The 10,407-nt window shown below is 29.3% G+C and overlaps 2 protein-coding genes across 2 annotated transcripts; both read right to left on the bottom strand.

Moving 5' to 3' along the window:
* Positions 1–1,049: 1,049 nt before the first annotated feature.
* LOC105617022 (probable tyrosyl-DNA phosphodiesterase) lies at positions 1,050–3,202 on the bottom strand. The gene is made up of 5 exons (XM_012198603.1): positions 3,060–3,202; positions 2,277–2,983; positions 1,660–2,199; positions 1,336–1,540; positions 1,050–1,211 (listed from the first exon to the last, which is right to left on the bottom strand). The coding sequence occupies exons 1-5, from the start codon at positions 3,129–3,131 to the stop codon at positions 1,050–1,052; spliced, it is 1,686 nt and encodes a 561-aa protein (XP_012053993.1). The 5' UTR covers positions 3,132–3,202.
* A 4,382-nt stretch (positions 3,203–7,584) lies between these two features.
* Positions 7,585–9,603, bottom strand: LOC105617021 (probable tyrosyl-DNA phosphodiesterase). The gene is given in 7 exon segments (XM_012198602.1): positions 7,585–7,719; positions 7,848–8,055; positions 8,168–8,701; positions 8,779–9,397; positions 9,400–9,448; positions 9,527–9,573; positions 9,576–9,603. Coding segments are annotated over 7 exon segments (1,620 nt in total).
* Between the last annotated feature and the right edge of the window lie 804 nt (positions 9,604–10,407).

Below are 10,407 nucleotides of genomic sequence, written 5' to 3'. Positions count from 1 at the left end.
TAACCAGTTTTTTACAATAAAGCCTCGAATTTCGGAAAAAAAACGGCGGAAGCAAAGTTGTACACCTAATATAAAAAATGGAAGAATCTCGTTTGCCTACAATTCCGATTGCACACACCACTCATATCAGCTGAGTGCTTAGTAATTTTTCACTGCACCAATAATAATATTTTATTTAAAAATTGATCAATTAGCAATGCATGTATGCAATATGCAATATGTGCCTTCTCTTAAAAAATCATGCAATTTTGAAGGAATTATGTAATTCTACAAAAATTATATACATTTATTTTTATTGTGTAAATATATCTTATTTTAAAATGAAAAATTACGTAAATAGCAGGATATTTTAAATATTTTCTGTAATTATCCAAATTTTAGTAATATTACGTAATTTAACAGTAATTCTATTGCTATTAAATGTATAATAATATATAGTGCAAAATATATTGTCATAATATTATTTGAACATGAAATAATAAATTTGAACATGAAATAAGAAAATAAATTGATTTACTGCCTCCCCGTTCCCTCAACCAATAATATATATATATAAACACAAATGCAAAAATATTTCATCACTTAAAACAGATAAAAAGCGCTAATACCATTAGTTAAATATTATATTCAGTCCAAAGGTTTGTTTTCTGTTCCTGTACTGGTTGCACTAGTTCAAAAAGTGTACACTACAGCATTTTCTGTTCCTAAAATGGCATCAGCGACGTTTTGTTTCAGTGCAACAGAATTCAGTGCATGAGTTCACTGACTGTACTAATTGTAAGTCTAGAGTGCAAGCACTAGTGTATACTAGTTTAACCACAGAAAACAGACCTTATACATATAATGTAAAAGTTTGTGAGTAATAAAACGATAAAAATATATAAATGATAGTAAGCCTACATACAAAAATATTTTATCATTATCTTTAATTAAAAATATTCTTAATAGTGGAATTGCATTAATATTTCCATTTTTATCACATAAATCTAATTCTTTCATGTAAACAATATAGGACATTACTTTTATTTTGCACTAGAACGTTTTTTTATTTATTTCTTGCTTGCACGCCTAAATCTTAGAGAGTTGACAAATTCGTCGACAAAAGGATCATCGCCCGATTCATATTGGCTTAATGGAAGATCGTATGGGATCGGAAATATTGGAATGTCTGTATCTTCTTCTCCTCCAATAGGAAATGTTATTGTTCCAGTCTAAAAACGAGTTTGACGTAGTAATTAATATTAATAGAACTAAAACACATATCTTAAACATATTTCCGTAATATACATACTTTAATTTATGTCAGAAATTATTAAATAATAATATAGTGCTTACAATAAATTTTGGTATGAATACGACGCCGGCCTCGTAGTTCCCTATACTATAACCATATTGTTTGCTTGATCCCCATGCAGCTTTGCTCAGATTTGCGCTGGTAAGCAAATACCAGGGAATTTCTTTCGAATCGGGAGAAATTCTTGTGTAGGATTTAATATTAGGCATTGCACGATCTCGTCCTGTTCGCGTAGCTTTCCATTGACTATAAAAATTAAGAAATAAATATAAAATTTTAGCTGTAAAAAAAATGGATTACTTCTAAGATATAAAAACATAAGCGTAAATATTGAACTAAAATAAAAATAAACAATTGTAACTTACTATAAATATGATTCTAGCCACTGTTGTTTAAAATGATTTTCTGCACTGTACGACAAGGGGCTACTTAAAACTCGAAAATCAAAGCTGTGCTTATAATTCGCTATTGACGGATAAATAAACTGAAAATGTGAAGGATTCTTTGAATCTTTAGAAGTTTCCTTAGACATACACCAAGTTATGTCTTGTAACAACCCACTTTCGAACTTTGAACCAAAGCAGCCTACACCAGAACTCAGTGCTACTATAGGCCACTGTGCATCTGACGGCAGCGTGGCAAAGCGCGATAGAACGTATGCTAATTTCCTCTGTCCCCAAAAGTCGGCTTCGTCAACTTCGTGAATTCCGGGAACAGAAGCAACGAGAAACACATTTATATCAGAAAAATCCGTCATCTGCACTGCATGTATCCACTGCGTCAAAGCCGGTTGTTCATATTTACTCAGATATCGCACAAGATCTTTTTTAAAATCCGTTGGAGATTCCCCATCATCAGGATTTGCGGATTCTGACAGGCTGGGCAGATGAGGCGAGATCCATAATCTAATCAGGACATAATAAAAAGATGTTTATAGACAAAGATCATACGACAACAAGAAATATCTGCGTATTTAACGGACCCTTGTGTTCTGTTTTTCCAATCGTCAGAATATAAGGCAGCAGTAGAGACAATCACCCTAATCCCATTACTATATTGCAAGATCATGATGTTCGTATGATGGCTCGAGAACTCGTGTCCATTTACCTTTATTATAGTAATGTTTTTACTTAATTCCTCATGACATGGACATATTCTATGTTTATACAAAATTGTCATGTCGGTACATTGACCAGCTAACATATACTGCAAATATAACCACCCGACATCTACAGTAAAAGTTAAATGAAGACTGTTAACAATTTCTCCAAGACTATGATCGAGAATCTCAGAGAAAGTTATGGAGAATTGTTGATTGTAAGTCTCTTCAGAATTTTCGACTCTAGTGAAAAATAAATGATAAGGTACTGAAGAAGCATATTTCATTGCAAACTTTCCCGGTTCCACAACCATTATTGCGTACCCAATTTGTTTCATTATCTGAATAGCCATTTTTCTAGCTTTTTTCCTTAACTTTTTAGAATCAAAAACTTGATACGTATGCATGAAATATTTCATTCCAAATGTTATTGAATTTGAATCTTTTTCACTATTTTTTAAACTGCTTCGAGAATCGCCGATGTTTTGTTGATTATTGTTTGTGAAATCATTGCTTTCTGTGCTCATCTGTCTCGTTTTTTCTGTATCGGAAGTGTTATCTTCTGGTGCCTCCCGACTTTTCTTTTTTGTCTAATAAAAAATTTATATTTATTACATTTATTTTTCACAATTTAAAGTTCATAAACTCATTCTTCATTATACTAACCTTGTTATGTTCCAAACTCTCATGTTCTTTGCTAGTCAAAACTGTAGAAAGTGTCTGAGCTCCTTCGTCCATTTGCTTAAATTTATCTTGTTTCTCTTGTGTTATTGATTTTTATGTCTTTTTTCTATTTTTTTCTTCAAATCTTCTTTACTTTATGTAGTAATTGAGAAAAATTGTGTTTTAGTAAATTAACTACCAATTATCATGACTATCACACAGCACAATTTATCTCGAAAGAATCCTCGAAATTAAGTTGTTTCAGATTTCCAAATGCAGTCCGAAAGACAACTGAGTAAATAATATCTAGGATATTCCATTAAAATATCGTGAGATATCTGTGTATATATAGAATCTGTATGATATCGCTTGCTACGTAGTAATAACAATACAAAGAAAAGATATAAGAATCGATAAGGTTTGCAAAGCGTCATCATTTTCTATCATAATCATCTTACTTTTTATATTTAAATAAAAATATTGTTTTTTTTTCGTTTTTATTTATTTTTTGGTGAAAACGAATTTACAATCGTTGATATATGTATAAGATAAAATGTTTTTGTAATAATTTATTATTCTCTATCTTCTTATTGGAATTTCTCGAGAATAAATAATTGAAAATCAATCGTAATCATAATCAACAGTCATTATTCACAATAAAGAAACGCTCACAGCATACTGTTATATAATTATGAAAGGAAATATCATTAATATAAATATATTATTATTAACCTGCATACATCAACAATACACTTCCAAGTATTTTAAAAAAAAATATTTCGCGATCTATATTATAAAATTACGACGACATGAGTAATATTCCATACATATATACAAGTATACTTACAAAAGAAACCCATGCGAGATTTACGATTCTTATTGATATTATTTCACTGTGCGTGTAATATAAATTGTTCTTTTTATAATATTAGCTTATAACGTTGGAAAATTGTACATATAATTGCGAGCGTTTTATTTGATGTAATAAACAGAATTCAGAATTTTAAATCTTAAATTCTGAAGTGTTATATCGAATTGTATAAAAATGATGTTTACTTTAGAGGAGATCTTTCCAATGACTTTGATATATGTTGTCAAGGTTATGATCTGAATAACCTCCAATAAGTTTTAGCTGTTGCTCATTATTCGTTAAAAAATTAATAAAAAGAGTTTGAAAAAATAACATCTTATTTTCGCTATTTGTAATATTAAAAACTATTCTATATTCTATAGCCTTCCTTTTTTACGTAATCCTTGGAGGGAGAAATTACCAAATTCCTCCTGAAAATTGAAATAAGTCCAAAATTCTTAGAAGGAGAAGTTATCAATCTTCTCCTAAAAATTCAAATAATTTAAATAATTTTAGAATTGCAGAAGAAAGTTTCTGAACCTCTCTGTGAAATTCTACCCCTGTTGATTGCAAGAAGGAAAGTTATCAAACTTTGCTATGCAACATTTCATGTTATTAAAGGAATCAAAGAAAAAAGCTCGACTCTCGAAGATTCTGAATCATCAAATGTTGAATTGGAAGAAAATATATTTACCGAAATGAACCATCTTATATTAACTCTAATGAAATTAACACAATCGCATAATTATAAATCAAAGAAGAATAGACCATTTTCAAAAATTTTTGCGTCTACACAAATTCAGTCCCAAGAAACAAGATAAATTTATGTGCACATATAAATGTAAAAACAAAAAAAAAACAAAAAACAATCTCAAAATGAGAGTACGAGTGTTTAGTAATGAAAGAAATTAAATATAACAGACTCGATGAAATTAAAAATTTATTACGATGGGAATATTTAAATAGAAAGGGAAAGCGTAACAAAACTTATAATTAAAAGTCAAAACAGATTCCATATCTCCGAAGAAAAATTAATCGTAACTAACAGCACCAGGTACCGACAACGGATGATAGGCCTATTAATACTCTACAATAGAGATTTTTCACAAATACATAAAGAAAAAATAAACAAATAGGTAGAAGAATTATTAGAAGGAGATATTGTTAAAACCCTCTCAATCACCATATAACGCCTATTTGGATCGTGCCAAAAAAGAAAGATTCGAAGGAAAATAAACGCTGGAGAATGGTTCTGGATTTTCGAACACTGAATGATAAAACTATTGGCGACGCTTATCCACTTCCTAACATCATCGATATTTTAGATCAATTAGGCGGAGCGCAATACTCTTCAGTATGTGATTTAAAATATATATATTCATGCATAAAAAATTTTTTACTGAGAATGTGTTGTAATTGGGACAAACTTTTGTCTATAAATAATGATATTGTATGGAAACTGCAAAGTGATTTTTTTAATAATGATTGTACGTATATGTGCTTATACACATATGATCAATTAATCAAAACAATTGACAATATAATTATTATTTTTGAGAAATATTTTAAGTTTATTGTAATAAATTTTGTAATCTGTAAACAGCACAATAAATGCGTATGACTAATGACCAAAACTTTTAATAAATTTTAAGTATTTCAGAAATGATATTTAAATATATATTTAATTGATACTTAAACAAATTTTAATTTATTATAATGACATAATAAATTTAAATATTATTTAAATATCAATTAAGTACATATTTAAACATCATTTTTGTACTAGAAATAGCCGAAATTTCTTTTCTTTTTGATTTTAGGAATTAGGCAAATTAATTAAGTCCAATTGTTTTAATAAAAACATAGTTTTTTGATTATAATAAAAATTTTTACTGCTCAATGATTAATAATGAAATAGCTGCAGTATATTGACTGTACAAAGGTAACATAATAAATTATTTTTAATTGTAAACTAGAATGAATGGGAAATTTAAACTGTTTTAAGTTAAAGTATTGAATTTAGTTAAGTAAAAATTTTTAGTAAATTTTGATATTATATAATATTTCAAGAAGTTTCTGAACCAGACATGACGCGTTTTAGAAGAATTACTCGCATAATATTTGATTATTTTATTATTTTAATTTTATACTATAGGTTTTTAATTTATAGGTATTTAATTTTATATTGAAGAGGACCCAAAACAGAGATCGAACGTTTATCGTTCAATTTTCTAAGAAAATGATAAATTATTACACTAATAACCTGTGTTGGCTCGAAAAAAGACATATTGTATTGATTTATTTCAAAAAGATTGTAGATTCTTTCTATAACATTTCATTAATCTTTCAACAAGGTTTCATGTGCAAGAATTGCGGACATTTTGCTATTTCAGAGCTATCTCAGAAATGTTGCAGACATTTTGCAATTTTTATGAAATGTTTCACTTTTCAGTTGAAGTATTTCTGAGATATCTCTGAAAACTTTCGGTACTATATGGGTAATAAAAGTTTTCATGTTGTTGTTTTCGGCAATAGGAAAAGATATCTTTCAATCAACTTTCTGCTTTGCGAAAATGCGAAAACAATCATATAGAAAGATGACAAAAAAATGTCTTTTTTAAATTGTTTTTTTTCAACAAAATTAAAAGCTGTTATAGACATCTTATCGTCTTGCTGAAAAGACAATCTAAAACTATAATATTTTTTTAGATATCTTTTAGATATCTTTTTTTTGTTGGAAAGACAACTTAAAAAAGAACTCTTTTCATTATTTTTTAGTATTTTGTGCTGTATGGGAATATATCCGATAAAACGTAAAAAAAACGAATATTAAAATTACATCGGAAAGATTGTGCAAAAATTATTCAATAAAACAATTTAGTTTTACAGTTACAGGTTAGATTAATTTAAGTTAGGTTAACTATAATAATGTGATTTATTACACCGAAAATGTTTATTTACAATTTCAAAATTATTTCCGAATGTTGTGAAAAACATGCTACAAAATAATAGAGAAATTCGGAAGGTTACATTTTATAGTATGTACAATGATTTTAAATATGCATCAGTGTTTCCAGTCGAAATCGCTATTAAAATTATAAATTTTAACATTAATTGTTATAATTAATATTGATTATTAAATAATGTATTATATTAAATAATTATTAATTATATCTAATATTTTACTTTAACATTAAACAAGTAACGAATTGTTAGTCTCTAAGTAATGATAACGTATTACTTTTTAAGTAGTTCCTGAGTAGTCACCATATAGCTATATTAAATCGTAATGTCAGAAGCGAAAAATGACACATTAATTTTTATTACGTGCCATTTATAAATAAAGAAAAAATTTGAATAAAACAAAATGACGAAATTGCTTTAAAAATGGATAAAAATTATGCTTATCCCCCCTGACTACTCAGGAATTTTAAAATTAGTAACAATTAGTAACGATCGATAATTATTTTTTACAAAAAGTAACGATAACAGTCACGCATACTTTTTAAAAAGTAACATTCCCAACCCTTATTACATGAAATATAAGAATAAATTGATTTACCGGCGCCCCGTTCCTTCAACTAATAATGTACAATACAAACGAATGCAAAAATATTTCATCCTCATTTAAAACAGATAAAAAACACTAGTGTTATCATTTGAAATATTAAATTCAGTCTAGACAAATTTGTCGATGAAAGGACTATCGCCCGATTCATATTTGCTTAATGGAAGATCGTATGGGATCGGAAATACTGGAACGTCTGTACCAGGCGTTTTTTCTTCTCCAACAGGAAATGTTGTTGTTCCAGTCTAAAACGAGTTTGAGACGTAATAATTAATATTAATCTACTAAAACATATGCTTTAAACATATTTCCATAATATGTATCCATTAATAGCATTATATGATGGAAATTAGTAAAATAATATGATGCCTACGATAAATTTTGGTATGAATATGATGCCAGCCTCGTAGTTTCCTATACTATAACCTTTATATTGTTTGGTTGATCCCCATGCGGCTTTGCTCAGATTTGCGCTGGTGAGCACAAACCAGGGAATGCTTTTCGAATCGGACGAAATCCTTGTATAGGATTTAATATTAGGCATCGCACAATCTCGTCCTGTTCGCGTAGCTTTCCATTGACTATAAAAATTAAGAAATAAAATTCTAGCTGTAAAAAAACGGATTACCTCTAAGATGTAAAAATATAAGCGTAAATATTCAAATAAAGTAAAAATAAACAATTGTAACTTACTATAAATATGATTCTAGCCACTGTTGTTTAGAATGATTTTCTGCTTTGTACGATAAGGGAGTAATTAAATGTTGACAATCAAAGCTTTGCTTATAATTCTCTATTGACGGATAAATAAACTGAAACTGTGGATGATTCTTTGAATCTTTAGAAGTCTCCTTCGACATACACCAAATTATGTCTTTCAATAACCAATTTTCGAATAAACCAAAGCAGCCTACGCCAGAACTTTGTGCGACTATAGGCCATTGTGCATCTGGTAGCGTGGCATAGCACGATAGAACGTGTGCCAATTTCCTGTATCCCCAAAAGTTGGCTTCAACAGCTTCATAAATTCCGGGAACAGAAGCGACGAGAAACACATTTACATCAGAAAAATCCGCCATCTGTACTGCATATATCCACTGCGTTAAAGCCGGTTGCTCATATTTACTCAGATATCGCTCGAGATCCTTTTTAAAACCCGTTGGAGATTCCCCATCACTAGGCTTTGCGGATTCTGGCAGGTAAGGCAGATGAGGCGAGATCCACAATCTAATAAGGACATAATAAAAAGATATAGATAAAAACATATTTCAATAAAAAAATATCTATAAGCGTATTTAACGGACCCTTGTGTCCTGTTTTCCCAATCGACAGAATATAAACCAGCAGTAGAAACAATCACCCTAATTCCATCTTTATATTGTAGAATCATGATGTTCGCATGATGACTAGAGAACTGATCGCGCTGACCTTCTACCTTTATTATAATAACATTTTCATTTAATTCTTCATGATATGTTCTATGTTTACACAGAATTGTCATATTGGTACGTTGACCAGCCAACAAATACTGCAAATACAACCATTTGACATCTACCATAAAAGTTAAATGAAGACTGTTAACAATTTCTCCAAGACTATGGTCGAGAATCTCGGAGAAAGTTATGGAGAACTGTTGATTATGAGTCTCTTGGGAATTTTCGACTCTTGTGAAAAATAAATGGTAAGGTGCTGAAGAAGCATACTTCTTCGCAAACTTTCCTGATTTTGCAATCATTACTGCGTACCCAATTCGTTTCATCTCTTGAATAGCCATTTTTCTAACTTCCTTTCTTGACATTGCTGAATCAAACACTTGATCTGTATGCATGAGATTTTCCATTCTAGAAGTTATTGAATTTGAATCTTCTTCACTGTTTTTGAAACTACTGTTTTGAGAATCGCCGATATTTTGTTGATTATTTGCAATAATTGTTTTTCGAAAGTTCCAGCTTCTGATGCCTCCTGATTTTTTTTCTTATCTAATAAAAAAAGATTTATGTTTATTGTATTTATTTTTCACAATTTAAAATTCATAAACTCATTCTTCATTACACTAACCTTGTCACAACGCGAACTCTCATGTTCTTTGTCGGTCAAGTTGTAGAATGTGCCTGAGAACTATTGTTCATTTAATTTTTGTCCTTTTCCTTCAAATCTTTTTTAGTATTTGAATAGCAACAACACAAAAATTGTATTTTAGTGAATTAACTACCAACTATTGTAACTATCACAGCACACTTTATTTTGAAAAAATCCTAAATTGTTCCAGATTTCTAAATGCAGTTCGAAAGACGACTAAGTAAATAATATCTAGGATATTCCAATATAATATCGTCAGATATCTATGTATATATAAGATCAGTATGATATCGCTTGCTACGTAATAATAAAAGAAAGATATAAATATCGATAAGGTTTGCACAAAGTGTTATTATTTTCTATCATAATATATCTTTAAACAAGCAAAAATGAATCACCGATAAAATTATTTATTAATTTATAAAAGTGTATAGACTCACGGTACACGTTTCGACTTAATTTACAAGCTATGCTCTGTTTTTCATCGATTTTGATCAAAATTACAGCTCTTCTTTAATGAATAAATTACAAATTATAAGCACATTATGTTAACATAATAACGATTACTATAAATTATGTTTTTTTCCGTACAATCGTCATTGTTAAGATCATGTGCTTATAATTTGCAATTCATTCACGGCTGAAGAAGACTAATAATAAGTTAAGTTAAAAAACGCCCACCGTGAGTCTATACACTTTTATAAATTAATATTAGGTGTACAACTTTGCTTCCGCCGTTTTCCTATAGATGGCTTTAGCGGTAAGTGGTGGTCGAAATAAATAGATCATAGACGTCATACAATAAACTTGGGCATCTGTCAACATAACCCCATAGAAACATTAGTCGATTTGTG

The sequence above is a fragment of the Atta cephalotes genome, assembly GCF_000143395.1.
Source record: "Atta cephalotes unplaced genomic scaffold scaffold00011, whole genome shotgun sequence".
Taxonomy (NCBI): Eukaryota; Metazoa; Arthropoda; class Insecta; order Hymenoptera; family Formicidae; genus Atta; species Atta cephalotes.
This window is presented reverse-complemented; position numbering and strand designations above follow the sequence as displayed.

What these genes read in the sequence shown, in the direction of transcription:
- LOC105617022 (XM_012198603.1), bottom strand. Translation starts at nt 3,131, where the DNA reads ATGGACGAAGGAGCTCAGACACTTTCTACAGTTTTGACTAGCAAAGAA. An exon ending in AGAGTTTGGAACATAACAAG is followed by an intron (nt 2,984 to 3,059) that starts GTTAGTATAATG and finishes ATTTTTTATTAG; the next exon opens with ACAAAAAAGAAAAGTCGGGA. An exon ending in TGGCTAGAATCATATTTATA is followed by an intron (nt 1,541 to 1,659) that starts GTAAGTTACAAT and finishes TAATTTTTATAG; the next exon opens with TCAATGGAAAGCTACGCGAA.